We start from the raw sequence: 20,697 nt of genomic DNA, 5'->3' as shown, positions 1-20,697 counted from the left end.
CTCTGCTCAGCAGGGAGCCTGCTTCCCTTCCTTTCTCTCTCTGTCTGCCTCTCTGCCTACTTGTGATCTCTGTCTGTCAAATAAATAAATAAAATTAAAAAAAAAAAAAAAAGAAAAAAATTAGAGGAATATTTTTATAATCTTGGGATGGGGAAAGAGCCCTAAAGTCACCAAGGAAAAGAATCACAGATTAAACAACTTTTATACAGATGAAGCCTTTCTGTGTGTCAGGAAAACCGCCACAAACAAAGGTAAAAAGACTGCAGGACGGGGAGAAGATATTTGCGGCATATAAACAACCTTCGGCATATCCATCATGTATGAAAGATAAAAGGGAGACAAACAGACCACAAAGGAAAACAGGAAAAGGACACCCTGTCTCCCACAGCCTGGTGTCTGTGGAGTCCTGTCAACATGTGACTCGCACGTCCTCGCGGCAGAGATGTTCCCATGAGTCATGAAGGCAACGTGCGGCCTCCATCTGGGCCTGTTTACCAAAAGTCCTGTTGGCTGCCACCTGGCCATGCATGAAAATTCTTACCTGCCTGACGTGGGGCTGGGGGCTTTGGGGTCCTGCCCTCCCCAGGATCACACACGGAAGTGCTGAGGCAGTGGATCATGTACAGAGGGAACCTACAAGGCCAGGTGGCTTTGCTGCTCTCTGGCCTTGTAACATTGGCGAGTACAGCAGCTCCCCACGTCAGTCTGCTCATCTGGGAAACGGGGTTCAAAATACCATCTTCTCACATGGGGCGTCGGGGCCACGGAGCGTGCCCAGCGCGGTTCAGGTCCCAGCACACCAGCTGTTAATATGACTGCGGGCTCAGTCTTTCAGGCCTCCTTAAAGGACGGCTTTTCCTGCCTCTTGCTTAGGGCCCTGGGGCCTAGTGGTTTGCTGTTGTAGGGCTTGACGGATGAGCACAGGAAGAGAGCCTGCGCTCATTCTTTCTTCAGGCCCCTTTGGAACATGAAAGAAAGTAGAAAGAGTCACTCTCAGAAGAAACAGGACTTTTCTCTGTCATGCTCTCTCCCAGGGTGTTCTGGGGCCGGTTTGGGGAGCTGCCCGCTTCCCGGCTGATGGTCAGGACAGCCAGGCTTTGCTGGCCTCCCAGGCCTCCTGTGTTGGCCAGTACCTGGGCGTGCTGTCGCCGCCGCGATAGCCTGTTTCCCTTCTTCCTTTGAAGCGACATTCCACGTGTCCACAGGACTGGAAATACTCATTTTCCCTTCCTAGGCACTTTGATTTATAGTTTACTCTCTCTTTTGGTGTGTGTTGTAAGCTCTGTTTTATTAGCTTTCTGGAGAGCTGGCATTGCAGCAGCAGAGAGAGTAGCTAGCAGGGACTGTGAGTCCCAGCGACTGGGGACAGGGTCTCTTTCTAACTGTGGGTTGTTTTCTCTGCAGGAGATAAATGGCATCACCGCGGCACTGGCTGAGGAGCTCTTTGAAAAAGGTGTGTGGCCAGGAGTCCCAGAAACAGTGGGTGCCACTGGTCCAGCCCTGTCAGGCAGCCAGGGACCCAGGTTGGCCCAGAACTGCCGACAAGTCCTCACCAGGGCCCGCCTCCCCGGGCTTGCTCAAATCCTAGGGCCTGGTCCACAGCTGAGCCTGCCTGCCTGCCTGCCTGCCCACCAGCCCCACAGGCAGCCAGGTCTAAGCTGTGGTCTTTTACTTTAGGACTCCTGAGTCCCCATGTCATTGGCTAACCCCAGGCTCAGAATGTAGCCCAAAGCCCTGTGGGGGAGTTCTGGAAGGTGGGTGAGCTGATGCCCTCTGCTCTGTCCTTACCTGAGAGAGTTGAGACATCAAACAAAAGCCAGTCCTGGGTCACGGCCGTGCAGCAGAGAGCCTAGTGATAGTAGCTAACAGTGCTTTCTGCTGCTCAGCCCCGTGTCCGGCATCTCACTGCCTGCCTTCCAGGCCGTGCAGAGAAGGGCCCTGAGAACGCGAGGGTACATGGCTAGGAGGGGCAGAGCGAGCACTGGTTGTGAACATTGCCTGCCTGCACGTCCTGGCCTGGGCTGGCCCCTCAGGCCTCAGCTGACCTCGGGCTGTGGGCATGTTAGAGGGGGTGGGGTAGGTCTGCTGCCCCTGGGCAGCCTCACATTGGCTTCATCTCAGCGCACAGATCCTAAAGCAGCCTCAGCCCAGGGAGGCTCCCCAGTCGCACGGTCTCAGGGCCCTTCCCTCCTCTGTGATTACGTGACCTGGGTCTGCTCTGTGCCCAGCGTGCTCTCAGGACCACGACTTCGTCCTGAGTGCTTGCTGACTATGGGCCAGGGGGGCCGATGCCCTGGCTGCACACCGGGGCTGGGGCCGGGCACTCACCCTGGGGGGCATGGCTGTTGCAGGAGAACAGCTCCTGGGGGCTGGCGAAGTCTTTGCCATCGGGCCCCTGCAGCTCTATGCGGTCACCGAGCAGCTGCAGCAGGGAAAGCCCACCTGTGCCAGTGGGGATGCCAAGACTGACCTCGGGCACATCCTGGACTTCACCTGTCGCCTTAAGTACCTGAAGGTAAAGCTGTGGCAGCTTGGTCATGGATTGCCACTCGTTTGTGGGCATGGAGCCCCAGTGGGGCTGTGGAACTCATTGGCTGTGTGTGTGTGTGTGTGTGTGTGTGTGTGTGTGTGTGTGTGCGCGCGCGCGCGCGCGCACGTGCGTGGCTGAATGTGCCCTGGGATGGGAAAGGCCACCTTTGGTGTTCTTGGCACTGCACTTCTGGCTGTGAGCACCAGGGGGCAGTCGTTACCCATTACCCCCTTTAAACTTTGGCTTCAGCCAACTTTGTTGACCCCACAAGTGGTGAGCGGAGGTATGTGCCTCCTGCGCCCCATGTAGCCCAGCAGAGCCGCGAGTCAGGTTGCACAGCTGCTGCTGCAGCGTCCTTGATTCAAGTCCCGTGTCTGGCCGCAGGTTTCAGGCACAGAAGGACCGTTTGGGACCAGCAACATTCAGGAGCAACTCCTGCCTTTTGATTTGTCAATATTCAAGTCTCTTCACCAGGTGGAGGTAAGGCCCAGGGCCCTTGGAGTCCAGGTGGGGCAGAGCCCACAAGGGGATGGTCTTGCCTCTGATTATCTGCGGCCAGAGAGTGTCTGGGTTTACCCGTTAGGCGCCGTTGCTTTTGCGTTTGTCGGTGTGTGATAGACCCCAGCTAGGCAAGTAAGGCCCACCTGAAGGTCTGGAGAGAGGGGCCTCTTCTGCTCTGGGCTGGTTCGGTCACAGGCAGCATGTGGACAGAATGGAGCACCAGCACTTGGCTCTTTCTTCTCATTGTTCAAGTTGAAGGGCTGGGAGGGCGTCCTGAGGGTCAGGCAGAGCCATTTTCCAGTCTGTGTTTCCCAGGACACAACTGCAGAGGGCTTTGAGGGCTCTCTGCTCTCCAGTGTGCCCACATCTAACAGGAAATATTTTGTATTACTTCCTACCCTATTCCTGGGTTCGAGATGTCAGTTTCGTTAAAACGTTTTTTAAAAGCAAGGAGACTTAGTAATGGGTACTTTTTAAAAATGCCTTTAAAGCATCTATTTCTAGAGCATGACTTCTGTGTTCAGCCCTGTGTCCTCATGGACACTTCCTGCTGGAAGCTTCCTGACTGCCCTATGAAGTGGGTATTTTTATTCCCATTTTGCAATTGAGAAAACTGAGGGTTAGGGAGGTAAGATGTTTGGCCAGGACCACACAGTCAATGAGGGGAAGCTGGGATCTGAATCAGTCAAGTCTAATTCCAGAGCCTCTGCTGCCCATGGGACTGTTCTGCCTGCACCTTTCTGGGCTAGTCCCAGAGACTTTGAGGACCACATCCCTAGACAGGAACCTATGGTGTGTGCCTCCGCCAGAGCTGGCTGAGGAAGGATTGGGAAGTTAGAGGAGTATCCAACCCAGCCTCGGCTCATAGGCTGAGGAGGCCCCATGGTTGGGGTCTGCTGGTGGGTGGCGTTCATGGGCGTACGGGGGCATGTAGCCCTGCCTCCTTGCTGCAGGATAGCCAAGGCCGGTGAAGCAGAGAGCAAGAGGGTCTTTTGTGTCCTCACTGTGTGCCCAAGGCCTTTTGTTCTCAAGTTCTGCTTTCCAGAGCCCGCTTTTCCTCTTCACCTGCCAAGCTTCATTCAGCCCTTATAGCCTTTTCTGAGACGCATCTGTTCTTTGTTCCAGATAAGTCACTGTGGTGCCAGGCGCATCCGGGGACTCGTGGCATCGAAGCCCACCTTAGCCACAATGAGCGTCCGCTTCTCCGCAACCTCTATGAAGGTAAGTGCCACCTGTTTCCTGCCCCGGGCACTGAGGGGCAGGGCCCTGTGCTGCGCGCCAAGGGTGGGTGCGAGCGTCCCTGCTGTCTGCCGGACCCGGAGGTCAGACCTTCCCCTGGGCCGCCCCACACTCGTGCAGATCCTCCCAATGCTGGACCGTCCCCGGGACGCGTCAGTCTCTGCCTTCGTCAGAAACCCATACTATTGAACAAGATAGTTGAAGGCACTGGGTCTCCCCACCCCCACCCCCTGAAACGTCCCTGGTTTTGGAGGGGAACAAGTTGCTAAGCGGTGGCAAGTGGCAGAATGTTCATTAGACTGACGTGTTTCTTTGAGCTTGTGAAGTCCTGGCTCAGCACTTTTCATGTCCTGCTCTGAGTGCACGTGAAGTAGACAGGCCGGGTTGTAGGAATGCTGTGCTCTGTCGTTTGTGTGTGAGCAACAGAAATACTTGAATTGAGAAAGTAAGGGGTTTCTTCTCTACGTACCTTTTTATGGATTCCATCTTAGCAATGCTCAAATCCTTCCACTGGGATAGAACAAACATGGTAGCTACTTTAATGACTTGTGGTGTCTGATGCAGATACGGGTTTGGTGGGGTCGTGAGGCTGCTGGCTGAGCTAGGAGGCTTATATAAAGAGCCGACGGCATTGGGCAACCTGGCCCCTCTCCGAGGGGCTCCCTGTGGCCTCGCTCAAAGAGCCCAAGTTAGTCCATTGAGGGAGGAGAGGTCTTCCGGAAATCAACTGCAGGACAAAGAGGCCCGCCTTCCTGCGCTTTGATGGCGTCCCTGTTTCTACCCTGTGTAGTAATGGACGGTAATGGACAGTAATGGCCCACGGTCCTCGGTAGGGACCGTGCCAGCCCAGAAAGCCTAGTTGCCTGGAAACGCTGTGATTGCTGGTCTTGAGCTCCTGAGGTTGAAGCCAGAAACGGTATCACCATGGAGAACAAGGCTCTTCTGCCTTTGAAAAGCATTTGCTAATGAGGCAGGGTCAGAACACATTCCAAGTGGCGATTAGGCTGCCAAGGGCTTCAGGTATTTCACAATCGGGTAAAGCCATATGAGCTGAAGTCCATTTTAATGCAAGTTCACTTCCACATGCTAAATATGCTGAAGCCCTTCCTGAAATTTTGCAACGATTGTGTTGCGTGAGGGCCAAGTGTGGTGCTCAACAGATGTTCTTACACAGGAAGTCCTTGTTCCCGAAGCCTCGGAATTTGACGAGTGGGAGCCAGAAGGCACAGCCCTGGAAGGCCCTGTGACTGCCGTCATCCCCACATGGCAGGCCTTGACCACTCTAGACCTGAGCCACAACAGCATCTCAGAGATCGACGAGTCTGTGGTATGCTCTCGGCCGTAGGCACCAGGGGCTTCACTGGCCTTGTCACACCCGGAGGTTGAGTATGCAACTTGGCCTTTTCCAGAAAGACCACAGACAACCTGTGCCCATGCTCTGTGCACTGCCTGGAGTTTTTAAGTTAATTTTTGAGTGGATTCATTGAAATAGATGAGGTAGTGGTTAGGGCCCAGTGACGTCTATTGATCAAATGTACATTTGATAGAGAAACATAGTGAGGATATTCCCAGGGAGTGGAGTAGGAAATTCACTTCATGGATTCCAGACACACCCCCATAAGAGTGACATCTTGATAGCATTGGGGCAAGAGAATGATTCCTGTATTTGTGCTCTTTGGTGGGGTTGGGTAGGGTTGAGAAGAGGGATGAACTTCCTTCCCCGTCCAGGACCTTGCCACCGTCCTTTTCACAAGCCAGGGGTTCTTAGGAACAGTGGCCCATGTTCAGCACTGGGGGCCCTGTTTGCCCCTGGGACAGGCAGAGATGTCCAGCTGGGGCGTCTGTAGTGAGGAGGAAGTGTCTCACGTTGTCCCATCTACCAGGTACAGGGGCCACCAAAGTCCCCCTTCCTAGGGTAACCTCAGGCATCTCTCTTCTTTCTCTTTGTCAAGAAACTGATCCCAAAGATTGAGTTCCTGGACCTGAGTCACAATGGAGTGCTGGTTGTGGACAACCTGCAGGTAATTCGTGTCTTTAAAGACTACCCTCCATCGGCTGCTTGAGGTCCCGTTCTCCTGAGAGTTCAGGAGGCTGATGCTGCCTTGGGAGCTTGGCCGTCCCCTGGAGTTTTCTCTCATAGACCCCTGAAAGGTGTCTGGGTGCACAGGAGGTCTGTAAAGTCAGGGTCTGCTGGTGTTCCCATGGACTGGGCGATCGTTGCTCTAGGTTCAAAGAGTGGGGGAAAGACGTGAAAATAGAAATTGAGTGTGATGACCATACGCCTCCATCACGATGATGGACAGCCTGATTTTCACAGCTCGCCCCACTCCTTTGGGCTGTGATGCTTCTGGGAGGCCATGGTGTGTGCCAGGGAGCATGGGGTGGCACTTGCCAGTAGCTCTCTGGGGCAAGGGGGCGTTGGAGGTGGGGAGGCCCCTGCACCATCCAGGGCTGCCCGCCTGCTGCGGAGCCTTGGTCTGAACCAACTGTACCCTGTTCTTGATGCTGCTGCAGCACCTCTACAACCTTGTGCACCTGGACCTGTCCTACAACAAGCTCTCCTCCTTGGAAGGGGTGCACACCAAACTGGGGAACATCAAGACCCTCAACCTGGCGGGCAACCTCCTGGAGAGCCTGAGTGGCCTGCACAAGCTCTATTCCCTGGTCAGCCTGGACCTCCGCGACAATAGGATCGAGCAGGTGAGCCTCAGCCCGGAAGGCTCCTGGGGTCCTGGGGTGGCTCTGCCTCAGAGCTTCTCCCCCTGAAGAAGAAATCGTAAAGCTGGCCTGCGTCAAAGAGAGGCCATCGGTCATGTTGGCCTGTCGCCGTAGCATTCGAAGGAGGGGTGAGGGAAGGGGACTCGTCTCTTGCAGCTGGAGGAGGTCAGGAGCATCGGCAGCCTCCCATGTCTGGAGCATGTGGCCCTGCTCAGCAACCCCCTGAGCATCCTCCCTGACTACCGGACCAAGGTGCTGGCTCAGTTCGGAGAGCGGGCCTCTGAGGTAAGCTGCTGAGGCGGGTCTGCTCTGTTGGAGAGACGGTCTGGGTGGAGTCTGGCTTTGCCCCGGCGGCGCCGGAGGGGATGGCTGCTGTTCTGTCCACCTCCCTGCTTCAGAAGGACCGCTGGCCCCAAGGGACCTTTCGGTTCTGGGAAGTCTGCGCGCGCGCGCGCACACACACACACACACACACACACACACACACCCTCCCGCCCACACACACCCGCCACTAGGAGGAGGCTTCCCTGCTCTTTCTGTGGGGGCACCAGCCACCCAGGTTCCTGCTGGCCTCTGTCCTGTCATCTGTGTCAGAGCCTCAGGCCTGGACGGCTCCCCACCAACCAGCAGGCACAGACCCAGGGTGGAGGGACTGTCTTTAGCTTGTTAGAGTCACGCTTTGTTTTGTAGACTGCAGACCATGAAGGGTTTGCCCCCCTTTGCCAAAGTGGTCCGGCCCAGGGTCTGCTGCCTGCTGCGTGTGGGCCCCCCCCCCACCGCCATGCCAGTGTCACAGGTCCTCAGGCAGACTCACCTGCCTTCCACTCTCGCAGGCCTATCCCCCCACCATCCCAGGCCAGAAGATACCTGGGCGTCTGTCCGCACCCTTCCCCTGCCACCCTCCTCATCTCTTTTCAGCCCTGAGCACCCCTTTCTTCACCAAGACCGTGTCCACAAGATGCCCTTTTCCCCTGCCCTCCCATCAGGCACCCCCCCCACACCCCATGGCTGCATGGTTTGGTGTCAGCTATTCCACAGGCCAGCGACCACAGTGCCACCCCTCACTGCTTACTAGTCACGGCCCCCTCTTATATCTGCCTGTTCCTATTCCCTGTGCCTCTGCCCTCCCAGTTCCCCAGGCCTCTCCTCACTCTTAACTGATCTGAATTTCGCCCTAACTGGGGGCTTGGTTCAGGTCACTACCTTCCCCAGCTCCCAGCCACCTGCAAGGCTGTCCCATTGCCTCCTCTTCTCAGAGAGGGACTCCCAAAATGGCCCAGGCAGTGTGGGAGCTCCCAGGTCACCTCCACGGGGGGTGGAGAGCTCGCCTGCCAGGGGGCAGAGCCTCCCTTGGTCTCCCGTGTCCTCTCGGGGCCTGGCCCACACATCTGCAGCGCCCCTTCCACGCTGCTCCTGTCAGCCCCTGCGCTGACGGCCGTTCTCTGAATCCTGTAGGTCTGTCTGGACAACACCGCGACCACAGAGAAGGAGCTGGACACTGTGGAAGTGCTCAAAGCAATTCAGAAAGCCAAGGAGGTCAAGTCAAAGCTGAGCCACCCAGAGAAGAAGGTGGGTCTTTGTGTGGGAGGTGACGGGAGTGACAGTGAGGAAAGCCAGCTGAGAGGGGAGCTGGCTCACCGTGGGACTGGGCCGGGAAGTGCACAGGGCCCCTGCGTCCCGGCTGCACCCCTCTGTGTTTGGGCTGCCGAGCTGGGGCAAGCCACACCCCCCCCCCCCCCCCCGTTCTCCCCTACGTGAGGGAGGCACAGGGGCAGCACAGGCCTCTCAGGGTTGCTGCAGACTAGGCCTGACCACCTTCACCATCACCGCTCTCGAGAGAGCCGGGAGCTCCTTCCTCCTCCCCGGTGGCTGTGTCGGGATCTGTGCTTCCTGACCTTTCTCTCCCCCGGGGGCTGACTTGAGCACTCCTCCTCAGGTCATTGAGGATTCCCGGCTCTCCGCTGCCCCTTGCATCCGACCCAGCGGCTCCCCTCCCAGTGTGGCTCCTGCCACGGCCTCCCTGCCCCAGCCCATCCTCTCCAACCAAGGTAATTGTGTACATGTCTTGCCAGCTAGCGGCGTGGCGCAGTTTCCGCCTGGGCCTCCTGGCTGGGCAGGGTTCAGACATGGGGGGGGCATGTTGCTGTCTTCAGGCGGCACCTCTTGGGGTAGCTCGGGGAGGCGGGGCTCTGCTGGCTTGATTTCAGCTCTGTTGTTTGCTCACCAAGGGCCCCCAGTTGGTCTGAATCCCACACCCGGTTCCTGTAGGATCCCATGGGTTTGCAGTGGAGCCCTGAGGCTGCCTTGTGAACAGGCTTCTCGGGGCTGCTGCTTTTAAGGACCCTGCTCCCCCCAGGCAGCATGGCCAGTTTGGCTCCTTGCTTGCAGGATGCCAGGCCTGGTGACCTTCCTGACTCGGGCACCCCGGCCCCTGTGTAGAAACTTTCTTTTTTAATCATTGCCTCATCTCTATGGCTCTCGTGGTGCAAGCCAGCCCCAAAACACCGTGTGTGTGTGTGGGCCCAAGACGGGCCGTCTGTGGACCCGTGGAAGACCAGTTCCCGAGACCCACCCACTGTCTTAGCGTTTTCAAAGGGCTTTCACCTCTGAACCCAGGCATCCTCGGAGATGAGTGAGTGAAGCAGGTCCCATGAGAGTGTCTGCTGGCCCGGCCCCCACGGAAGAGGGGAGGGTGTGCCGTCCCGAGTGGAGCCAAGGCTCGGGACACACAGGAAAGAACGCCGCCCGCCCGCCCGGGCTCCTGGAGACGCAGAACTTGGTGTGAGGTCTTGGGAAAACAGTTTGACCCTATGTTTCAAGAGCCAGAAAAACGTTCCCACCCCTAGACCTGGTAACCCCGCTGGTGGGGATTTTATCTGAGTGGGATAAGTGAATGGGGAAGGGGGAGGGGAGATGCTCCCTGCAGCATTACTCACGCTAACCAACGTGGGGCGTGAGGGGCCTCAGAGGATGCGAGCTGTGGTGCGAGCTGCTCTCCTGCCTTCACCTCAGAGAGGCGGGGGCTGGCTAGGGAGAGAGGGGAAGCGCTCAGGTTAAATCAGAACGCCTGTGGCTGGGCGGCACACCAAGCTCATGACCCCGAGGTAGGAGAGCAAATCCACGAGAATTCACGGGAACGCAGTGGTGGTGTTAAGGGCCAGAGGAATTGTCCATCCGCTTTTACACTCTTGATCGAGAAGTTTTGGTTTTATTTTTTTTACATGAAAGGGGAGGGGGGCTTGTATCGCTGCAAAGAAGCTTCCCTGCCGCCGGGCCAAAGCCCTCTTGGGGGCCACCAGTGCGTGCTGCCCTGTCATGGCACCGGCCAGCCTGCAGAGAAACCGTGGGACTAGGCCTCTGGGGGACGGGGAGATGCGACTGGTCTTCAAGGCCAGGCACCTGCCGGTTCTCAGTCAGCGTTTGCTGAACCGATGAACGAGTGAGTGTGTGAGTGGACGAACAAGCGGAGAAGCAGCCGGTAAAGTGCAGACCGCGGGTGCGGGAAATGAGGGGTCTGCCCCTGGGGCCGCAGCTGCAGGCAGCCCCTGGTTGGGCAGGCGGGTGTCTGCCCCACTGCCAGGACGTGTCACAGAGTGGCTCACTATAGTCTGTCCCCCCACCCCCACCCCCCGCCCGTTTGCCGTCTACCAGACATTGAGACGTTGTCTCCAGATTTGCACCTCTTATGAATAAAACTGTAGTGGACGTCTTTGTGTGCACATCTCTTTCCTTTTTGTGAGAAACAACAGAATTTGGGCCCCATCTAGGTGCTCTGATGCCTCTCGTCTCATCCTGAGTGACCCTTCCTGACCACTTGTTTGTAGAGTCCATGGTCCAGGAAGGAAGCAGAAAGACTATCCCTGTCCACGTTTCCTCAGTTCCAAACAGGGTGTGGGTGGGTAGTGGCGAGAAAACGTGACTTTTTCTCCCTGAGATGGAGGAATCGACAGAGGGCTGAGCTCAGCCGTGTGCTGCCTGTCCAGGGTCTTGCCTGGATGGGCCAGGATTTCTCCAGAAGGGAGCAGCTCTGCTCCCAGCCTGCTCCCTGGGTAGAGCTAAACGTGCTTGTGACTACACTGGGCGCTCCCCCGTTAACACCAGGCCTCTGGTTGTCTCAGGAGCTGTTAGCCAGCTTGTTGGAGCCATGGAGGATTGTGACCAGTAGGGGCTGACGGATGACATGCCAGAGTTGATTCTTCAGCCAGGTCCGTAGAGAAGTGGTCAGGAGCAGGCACCCGGGAGGGAGGCAGCTCAGTGCATCCCGGCTGCCCTGGCCCAGTGCCTTCAAGCAACCTGCAGCCTCTCTGAAGCTCGGTTTTCTCAACTGTAAAGCGGATATACCCTACTTCATCGATTCTAAGATGCACCCGTTTCCACCCCATGACTTCTCTGAAATTGAGATGTGTCTTTCGGTCAGTGGCGTCTCATAGTCGCGCGCGGTCAGCCAGCTGGCATTCGTGATGGAGCCGTGTGAAAGCCTTCCGTGGACAGCTGCTGAGACCAAGATGGCGCCCCATCCGCGCATCTTAGAGTTGATGAACTGTGGTAAATAATGAGAGGCGTGCATGAGCTGACGCTGGGGACGCGCTTGACAGGGCTCCTGGCTCCTCGGGTGTGGCCAGGAGGGGCTTCCCTTCCTTGCATCCTTGTCGGGCGATTCCAGATGACCGGAATCGTGCCCCTAAGGAACCTGGAGCCTCTTGGGGAGGTGAGCGTGTGTGCTGAAGGGAGAACAGGGCAAGATGACGTGGGGGCGTTTGTAGAAGGGAGAGGCGTATCTGGAGCAGAGCTGACTTGGCAGTGGAGGTGGTATGTGAGGTGGACCTCGAAGGAAGAGAGACTCTGAGCGTGTGAGGAAGGAGAGGGGCGGACTTTGGGATAGAACAGTGCGCTTTGTGCATGGCTGTGTGCTTGCTGCCTTCCTGCTGCCTGTGCCTAGCACCTGCTGCTTTCCTGGGGAGGTGGGGGGGGGGGCTCTGGGCTTGGGCTCTTGGCTTGGCTAGTCCGTGGGCAGAAGACCTGGGCTGCATGAGTTGTCCTGTCCCTGGGGGGCAGCTGAGCTGCACAAAGGTCCATGACCTCTGGAGCTCAGTCATTTCACTGAACCATGGTCTCTGGTGGCAAAGCCAGGCAAGCTCTGGGCCCCTTCAGACCTCTGTGAAACTGGGAGGTCAGAGTTCAGACTTCTCCCAGCTAGCTACATTTAGGAAAATGTTTAAAAAAAAAAAAAAAAAACTCATTACCCTCACCCACTGCGGAAAACGTCTGGAGTGAAGTAACAGGCCCAGGCAAGCTGTATTCTTCAAACAGCCTCAGCAGGGTTCAAGAACGCCAGGTGTTTCTGGGGTGCATGAGTCAGTGCGCTAGCCGTGGATGTGGCCCAGGGGAGGAGGGTCAGTGGGGAGCGGTCTGCAGCCCTGCGTGCCGAGCACAGTCTGTCCTCACCAGCCCTGGAGGAACACCGCCTGCGAGAAGGCCTGGCCTTGCGCGCCAGGAGTCCCGAGCCCTTGCGTATCTGTGAGGCCCGTAGAGGTGGTGTATGAGTGGGCTTGGGAGGCCAAGTTCAGCCATTCTCTTAGAGGGTCCAGGAGTGAACACGTTGAAGGCTATTGATGGACATACTGCCACACCCGTGCCCCACTGCCCAGTTAGGCCAAGGCCAGACCAGGCTGTCAGACCTTCACCAAAGCAAGGCAAAACAGAGGTCGTGTTTCGACTTGCCCTTTCGCGGTTCCTCATGGGGTGCGCTTCGCTTCCTGTCTTTCTGGCAGCCGTTCCATTGTGGGATGGCTGCTTATGCCTGCCGTCTCCTAACGGGGTTTCCAGCACACACACACCGCCCCCCCAACTCCCATCTTTGTTATCTGGAAGAGCCTTTTATAGATCAAAGACACACTACTTTGTCAACTATCGCAAGTACTTTTTCTCATATCCTTTTTATCTTTGGTTTCTTCTCTTCCAGAAGTTTGGTGGTGACGTAGTCACGCACATGTCCATGTCTTCCTTTGGGTTTAGGTGTAGAAAGTCTGTCCCTGCCCTGAAGCTAGATAAGCAGTCTTTTGTTCTTCGAGGTCAAGATTTCCGTTTTTAACTTTTCTTCTGTGATCCACGTGGCCGGGTTAGAGGGTCTGATGAGGCCCCCAGTCATGCCGGTAGCCTGAGGGCCCAGCCGTGTTTGTTGAATGGCTACTCTCCCTGCCTGCCCTGCCCGCCCACCCCTGGTCTCTCTAGGTATCATGTTCGTGCAGGAGGAGGCCCTGGCCAGCAGCCTCTCATCCACCGACAGTCTGACTCCCGAGGACCGGCCCATTGCCCGGGGATGCTCTGATTCCTTGGAGTCCATCCCTTCCGGACAGGTAACACCCTTCTCCTTCTGGGGATTGCTTATTGCTGTGGACCGAGAGTTCTGCCTGCAGCTGTCCGGAAGTAGGACTGGCCTTGGCTAGACGGTGGAGGTGGCCTGGCTGCTATTGGAGCAGATGCTGCCATTGCCTGGTGCACTCTGCTTTGTGATGAGCAGTTTGTGTTCCATCTGTCCGTCCGTGTGTGTGTGTGTGTGTGTGTGCACGCGCGTGTGTGCATCTTTCTGTCATTCTTGGAACTAATAGGAACAGGCAGTTTTCTCACTAGGTAGGCCCTTGGAGGCAAAGTCAGGTGGTCCTTAGCCCCTGTACATAGACTATTCTGGGAAAGGCAGTTCACAAAGCCTGAGGTGGGGATTGTTTGGGTCTCACGCCCATCAGGAAGAGTTTCTCTGCTGTTACCGGGCTCACTGGGCTACTCTGCCGGCCCCTGCATGTTACCCTAGTAGTCAGACACACTGCGACTCCAGCACCTCCTCTGTGGCTGCTGCTGAGGGCTCTGGAACTTCTGTCCTGGGAAGAGAGGAGGTAGACAAGTGTGATGTGGGCATTCTGCTTGGCTCCTGGGCCTCCATCCAGCCCTGTGTTTAGTAGGTCATGGCCCTGTGACCCTGGGCAGTCTGCAGAGTCCTTGCTCTGTCGCAGCACTCCTTGGCACTCCTCCCTTCCCTCTCCCCAGGATCACACAGTTGGAGGTGCCCAGGCCTAGGTCCTCTGCACTGCCCAGAGACCACTGGGAGGGCCTTGCCATGTGGTGCACAGCCTCTGCTCGTTGAGGTCTCTGCAGGCCAGCTGCCACATTGGTAGGCTGTCCGTGTGCACCCTCTGGGGTGGCATGGGGAGCACTGGGATGCCAGACCTCAGACACGTGGTGAGCTGCAGAGTGGCAGAGGTGCTGACCCCGGGCATGGGCTGGGGCTGGACAGAGGTGGCAGTCTCCGCTCCACTGTACACTGCCGTGTAACTGGCTGAGTCTCTCTCAGCATTTCTGGGGCCCAGAATCTGTCCCCAAGGGAAGCGTTGGGGTGGTAAGGAGCTTCCTGCAGGGTGGTGAGCTGGGATGGGGTGCCTGGCTCAGGGTCCAGCCCCCAGTAAATGCCAGGGGGTGGCTGCAGCAGGTGGGGGCTCACTGCATGTTCTTCTTTGTCAGGCACCTTCGGATGATTTCCGGGACATCCCGGGAGCTGTTGGCGGTGTGAGGTGAGGAAGAGCTTAAGAAGGCATCTGAGGCCTTCTGCACATGCCCAACTGTGGACTAGTGGGAACCAGTGGGATTTTGTTAGTAGTCTGTTCATAGAAGTCCTTCAGAGCTGTTTCTTTCTTTGACTATATAAACAGCAACAAGATGGGCTCTGATCTGTTTCCACATCCTAATCCCTGAAGTTTGCTGGACATGTTACCCCAGAGTAGGGGTCAGCACATTGAGGCCGATTTGGTCCACGGCCTACCTTGTACAGCCTGTGAGCTGAGAATGATCATTATATTCTCGAAGTACGATTTAGAAAAGAGAGATTATGTGGATGGGCTCCTCCAAAACCTGTGGTGTTCACTCTCTGACACTTTATAGAAGTTCTATATGTGATTTTCACGGAGGGGAGCAGTACCCAAGAGCAGGTAGTTTTTTTGTTTTGTTTTGTTTTGTTTTTTTAAAAGATTTTGTATATTTGAGAAAGAGAGCACAAGCTGGGGCCAGGGGCTGAAGGGAGAAGGAGAAGCAGATTCTCTGCTGAGCAGGGAGCCTATGCAGGGCTGGGTCCAAGGACCCTGAGATCGTGACCTGAACCAAAGGCAGACGCTTTAAAATGACTGAGCCCCCCAGGCGCCCCAAGAGGAGCTAGAACTGAAATGTGGAAGTCCTAAGACCCACCTAGCTTACTCCCTGACTTCCATCCCAGAGGCCTCTGGGTGCCCTTGAAGGGAAGAATGGTAAGTAAGAGACTTCATGCCCTTGAGCTCTTGCTCCCTTTGGGGCTCGCAGCCAGCATCTGTGCAACTGAGAGGGCTTTGTGGTGCTTTTGTTGGGGAGCCTGCGTGGTGTGGCTAAGGTGGGGCTGAGTGCTAGTGGTCTGGGCCCTGAGGGTGTAGATTGTCCCTGAACTGGCAGGCCCGCCTTCAGGCACCCCGGCTCCCCACTGGGGCACTTGTGGACCCAGGGGTTCAGCAGACGGCTCTGCGTGTGGTCGGTAGGGCCAGTCCAGCCCAGCGTGCAGATGACCTTGGCCTCTCCCCGCACAGCCCGGAGCACGCGGAGCCGGAGGTCCAGGTGGTACCGGGGTCGGGCCAGATCATCTTCCTGCCCTTCACTTGTATCGGTTACACGGCCACCAACCAGGACTTCATCCAGCGCCTGAGCACGCTCATCCGGCAGGCCATCGAGCGGCAGCTGCCCGCCTGGATCGAGGCCGCCAACCAGCGGGAGGAGGGCCAGGGCGAGCAGGGCGAGGACGACGAGGACGACGAGGATGACGAGGATGCCGCGGAGAACCGCTACTTCGAAATGGGGCCCCCGGATGCGGAGGAAGAGGAGGAGGGCGGCCGGGTGGAGGAGGAGGAGGAGGAAGAGGAGGAGGAGGAGGAGGGCGAGGAGGAGCGCCTGGCCCTGGAGTGGGCCCTGGGCGCGGACGAGGACTTCCTGCTGGAGCACATCCGCATCCTCAAGGTGTTGTGGTGCTTCCTGATCCACGTGCAGGACAGCATCCGCCAGTTCGCCGCCTGCCTCGTGCTCACCGACTTCGGCATCGCGGTCTTCGAGATCCCGCACCAGGAGTCGCGGGGCAGCAGCCAGCACATCCTGTCGGCCCTGCGCTTCGTTTTCTGCTTCCCGCATGGCGACCTCACCGAGTTCGGCTTCCTCATGCCGGAGCTGTGCCTGGTACTCAAGGTGCGGCACAGCGAGAACACGCTCTTCATCATCTCGGACGCCGCCGGCCTGCACGGGTTCCATGCCGACCTGCGCTCCTGCTTCGCCCCACAGCACATGGCCATGCTGTGCAGCCCCGTGCTCTATGGCAGCCACACCACCCTGCAGGAGTTCCTCCGCCAGCTGCTCACCTTCTACAAGGTGGCGGGCGGCTGCCAGGAGCGCAGCCAGGGCTGCTTCCCCGTCTACCTGGTCTACAGCGACAAGCGCATGGTGCAGACGGCCGCCGGCGACTACTCGGGCAACATCGAGTGGGCCAGCTGCACGCTCTGCTCTGCCGTGCGGCGCTCCTGCTGCGCGCCCTCCGAGGCCGTCAAGTCCGCTGCCATCCCCTACTGGCTGCTGCTCACGCCCCAGCACCTCAACGTCATCAAGGCCGACTTCAACCCCATGCCCAACCGTGGCACCCACAACTGTCGCAACCGCAACAGCTTCAAGCTCAGCCGCGTGCCGCTGTCCACAGTGCTGCTGGACCCCACGCGCAGCTGCACCCAACCGCGGGGTGCCTTCGCCGATGGCCACGTGCTGGAGCTGCTCGTGGGCTACCGCTTCGTCACTGCCATCTTCGTGCTGCCCCATGAGAAGTTCCACTTCCTGCGTATCTATAACCAGCTACGGGCCTCGCTGCAGGACCTAAAGACTGTGGTCATCGCCAAGACGCCTGCGACTGGGGCCCGGTCCCAGAGCCCCCTCGTGGAAGACCAGGCTGCCGAGGACAGGGCCAGGTGAGACCGAGCACAGGCTCTTGGGGCGGGCGGGGTGGGCACTGTGTCTGAGACCATTCACCCCAGATCAGATTGGTGAATGTGTGCATGTGTGAGTGGGCCCAGGTGGGCCCCGTCCTCTCTTCCTCCTTGGCCTCTGACCAGCCTCAGCGTTGCCCTTGTCTCCTTCTGATGCCCCGTGCCAAGCCTTACTGTGGTGGTGAGCTGTGTTCCCTCTTTCAGGAAGGACTGGGTCACTGAGGGGCTCTCTCTCTGCATGTAATTCTGTGAGTTCTCTCCAGAGGAGCTTGTTGGCTGAGAGCAGAGCGTCTGAGGTCTGAGTTTGAGAGCCGGGTGGTTCCCGCATTCAGAGCTTCTTTCCTTCTTACAGCAGGGGAGACAGAGAGGGAAGTGGTGGCAGTCTTGTCCTGTTCTTCTGCCCTCTGCTCCTGCCCCCTCTGTCTGGCTTCCCCCTGGCTCCTTGCCCGAGTTTCCTTCAGGGCCATCTGGAGCTGAGGCTAGAGGGAGGCCTGTGAGCAGCTGTGATCATACCCTCAGCTCACCCACACCCAAAACTCCAGAGGGGCCTCGTGCCCTGAGGGGTGCCCGGCTTCTGCCATTGCTCCCTGGCTTCACATGTGCTGGGGCTTCCCCAGCCTAGGCAAGAAAGCCCTTCATCTGTTGGTCCTCCTGTCCTTGGAGAGCCCCTCATTTTCTCTTCTGTCCTGGTGGACGGTGGAGGCCCTGTCCTCAAGTCAGCATCTCATGCCTCTGCCTGTCATCCCAGCCCCCCAGCTGAGGTTCCCAAGGGGCTCCCAGCCTCTCCCTGAATGAATCAGACACCCTTCTTGGCCTCAGCTTAAGTTCCATGCCCTCCTAGAGACGCCATCAGGTCTCCAGGCGCTGGAGAGCAGTTTGTGCCCAAGGCACCCTGCATGGCCTTCCCTCTCCCTGCCCCTGTGCTGAGGCCTTGAGCGGTGACACCTCATCTCCATTTCCTTGCTGTCCCCAAGCCTCGCTGGAACCTGGCCACAGTGGGGTGGGGACTGCTTGCAGAAAACAGCTGCCCTGCTCTGTCCCAGCAGACACATCTCTGCAGCAGGACGAGGGGGGATCGCCCAGGGAATTCTCTCAACAGCTGGGATGTCCTAACAGAGAGGGTGATGTCCAAAAGACCCCCTCAGCCTGGACACAGGCATGAGGCCACCTATAGGGTCCTCCCCGCCTCAGGGGTTGGCTTCTAACCGGAGCTTTTGGGGTTCTGAGCATTGTTTGATCTTATGCTCAGAACAGAAGTGAAAATTCAGTGTGGCTACTTGTATGGTGGCGGGGTGCGGGGAGAGCCTGGGCTGCCTGAGGAGGACCCAAAGGCAAGCTGAGGGGCTGTTTGGTTTGGGTTCTCACCTCTAGTTGCACTCAGGTCCTGGGTGTGGACACCTTGGTCCAAGTTCTGAACTCAGGAGTAGCATTTCTGATCCTTCTACAACCTTCTGAAAATGAATTCTTAACCCATGGGCCACACATCTGGCCATCCCAGCCCTGGAATAGCAAACAGCCTATCTTTGCCCCGACTAATCTCACTTCGAAGGGCAAAGCCTAGCACTTTCCCTTTGTTCTGCTTCCAGTGGGGAGCCTGGAGATGATATCCCCAGGTGATCTCAGATGTGGCATTTGTTCCATCACACTGTGAGGTTATGTGTGATAGGACTCTCCCCTCGGGATCCTGATGCTAACTCAGTGTTTCCTGGGGGATCGGGGGAGGCAGCAGTGACCAGCGGCCCCAGGAGGCCCCAGCAGAGGCCTCAGCTCCAGCACCAGCCCCAGCGGAGGCCCCAGCCTTGGACCCAGCCCCGGGGGAGGGCCCCGCTTTGGCCCTGGAAGAGGCCTTGTGCCCAGCAATGGCCACAGGCCCGGTGGAGCCCTCGCTTCCAGCTCCAGTCCCCGCAGAGGCCTCACGCCTGGCGGAGTCCCCAGAGGAGACCCCGGCGGAGAGCCCGGCCCTGGCCGAGCCCTCGGGGCCAGCGGAGGCCCCCGCTCAGTACCCGAGTGAGCACCTGATCCGCTCCACGTCGGAGGAGAATCAGATCCCGTCGCACCTGCCCGCCTGCCCGTCGCTGCAGCACATCGCCAGCCTGCAGGGAAGCACCGTCATCGAGCTGTTCCACAGCAGCATCGCCGAGGTAGCGGCCCCGCGCGGGGCCCGCCAGCTGGCCGTCCTGTGCGGAAAGCTGGAGTCCGGGGTGGGAGGTCCTGGGCTGCCCCTCCCTGGGCTGCTGTCTTCCCCGTCACCACCTCTCCCTGCGGCCGCTCCTCACCTTGAGCCCCAGACACAGCCTGCCTCACTCCCTCTCCTACTCTTCGGTTCTTCTCTGCTTCCAAGTTTATAAACACGTGGGCCAGAGGTGGGGAGGGTCCTGTGCGTCCTTATCCAGGGCTGCAGGTATGTCCCTGGGCCGTGCAGGTCACCAGGGCTGTGGGGCTGATGGAGTGGGGGCTGCCCTGCCCAGAGCTCTGTTGTCAGGTGGGCACGGCCTGGAAGCGAGTTCTGTGCCCCCTGCCCTGCTCTGCTGTGGGCCCAGACCCAGCTTTTCTGTGTCCAGGTGGAAAACGAGGAGCTGAGGCACCTCATGTGGTCCTCAGTGGTGTTCTACCAGACCCCAGGGCTGGAGGTGACCGCCTGCGTGCTGCTGTCCACCAAAGCTGTGTACTTTGTGCTGCACGATGGCCTCCGCCGCTACTTCTCAGAGCCCCTGCAGGGTAGGCACTGCAGCCGTGGGGGACTTGTCTGTTCCCAGCCGAGCCGAGCCTCCCTTGTGTGAGGAAGGGGCCTGATAACCAGAATGTCTCCTGGCACTATCACGAGACACCTACAGCCAGCCCGTGAGGCAGGGCCTGGCCAGGGCCCAGGAACTGGCAGGGACAGGGAGGGGGTTGGGCAGTCTCTGTCCCTTGGTATCCTACTGGGAGCCTTAGCCCGTGGCCTGTTATAGAGCTCCTGGTGCCTGCGCTGAGCCAGGCAAGGCTCAGACCCTAGAATGTGCGGCCCTTGAGGCCTCAGGTCTGCAGAGGCAGGGGCAGCTCTTTGCCAGGCGTCCAGCGGCCAGGCTGGCCAAGGGGCCCCCTTCCTGCTGAACGGACTGCGCACCCAGGACCTTCACGCTTGCCCGGCAGAGCCAGTGCCACAGCTGGTGCCCGTCTCTCCGCTGCAGATTTCTGGCATCAGAAGAACACGGACTACAACAACAGTCCCTTCCACATCTCCCAGTGCTTTGTTTTAAAGCTCAGCGACTTGCAGGCAGTCAACGTTGGGCTTTTCGACCAGCATTTCCGGCTGACGGGTGAGTGACCGCTGTGCTTTGTCCTATTTTGGGTGAAGGCCAGTGTCACCAGTGGGCTTGCACCTTCCACATGTGGGTGCGTTATCACAGGCTGAGCTATCTCTGTTCACAAGCCCGTTCACCGGCGCGGGAGGAAGCAGCTTCAGGAACTGCTGAGCATGCAGAACCCCACAGGGCTTGAGTGCGAGGCGGGGACCGAGGCGGCCAAGTGCCCGGCGGGCAGGGAGAGTGGGCCCAGGGCTCACGGGCAGGATGTTTCTGACTCACACTTCCTGAAGAGAGAAAGCTAAGCTTTTTCCCTAATGCCTCTGCATCCCCTTCCAGAAAAATGTCACAGCCCTTCCGGCCAGAGAAATCGCTATCTCCCCAGGCCCCATGATGCTTT

The 20,697-nt window shown here is 58.1% G+C and overlaps 1 protein-coding gene across 3 annotated transcripts in view; it reads left to right on the top strand.

The window, feature by feature from the left end:
- NISCH (nischarin) overlaps window positions 1-20,697 on the top strand; it is a 32,997-nt gene that overhangs the window by 10,478 nt on the left and 1,822 nt on the right. The window contains exons 4-19 of one of the 3 annotated variants that reach the window (XM_082701586.1): window positions 1,405-1,453; window positions 2,352-2,515; window positions 2,915-3,010; window positions 4,157-4,252; window positions 5,445-5,597; window positions 6,223-6,291; window positions 6,785-6,970; window positions 7,145-7,273; window positions 8,444-8,557; window positions 8,925-9,036; window positions 13,220-13,344; window positions 14,501-14,550; window positions 15,586-16,995; window positions 18,740-19,154; window positions 19,575-19,731; window positions 20,184-20,312. In XM_082701586.1, coding sequence (XP_082557712.1) covers window positions 1,405-1,453; window positions 2,352-2,515; window positions 2,915-3,010; window positions 4,157-4,252; window positions 5,445-5,597; window positions 6,223-6,291; window positions 6,785-6,970; window positions 7,145-7,273; window positions 8,444-8,557; window positions 8,925-9,036; window positions 13,220-13,344; window positions 14,501-14,550; window positions 15,586-16,995; window positions 18,740-19,154; window positions 19,575-19,731; window positions 20,184-20,312 — 3,454 coding nt within the window. Of the gene's footprint in view, window positions 1-1,404; window positions 1,454-2,351; window positions 2,516-2,914; window positions 3,011-4,156; window positions 4,253-5,444; window positions 5,598-6,222; window positions 6,292-6,784; window positions 6,971-7,144; window positions 7,274-8,443; window positions 8,558-8,924; window positions 9,037-9,572; window positions 10,698-13,219; window positions 13,345-14,500; window positions 14,551-15,585; window positions 16,996-18,739; window positions 19,155-19,574; window positions 19,732-20,183; window positions 20,313-20,697 lie in introns of those variants that run through there. The other 2 variants (XM_082701588.1, XM_082701587.1) reach the window with 2 other exon arrangements.

Source organism: Mustela nivalis (assembly GCF_964662115.1).
Source record: "Mustela nivalis genome assembly, chromosome: 1".
In the NCBI taxonomy this organism is placed as follows: domain Eukaryota; kingdom Metazoa; phylum Chordata; class Mammalia; order Carnivora; family Mustelidae; genus Mustela; species Mustela nivalis.
This window is presented reverse-complemented; position numbering and strand designations above follow the sequence as displayed.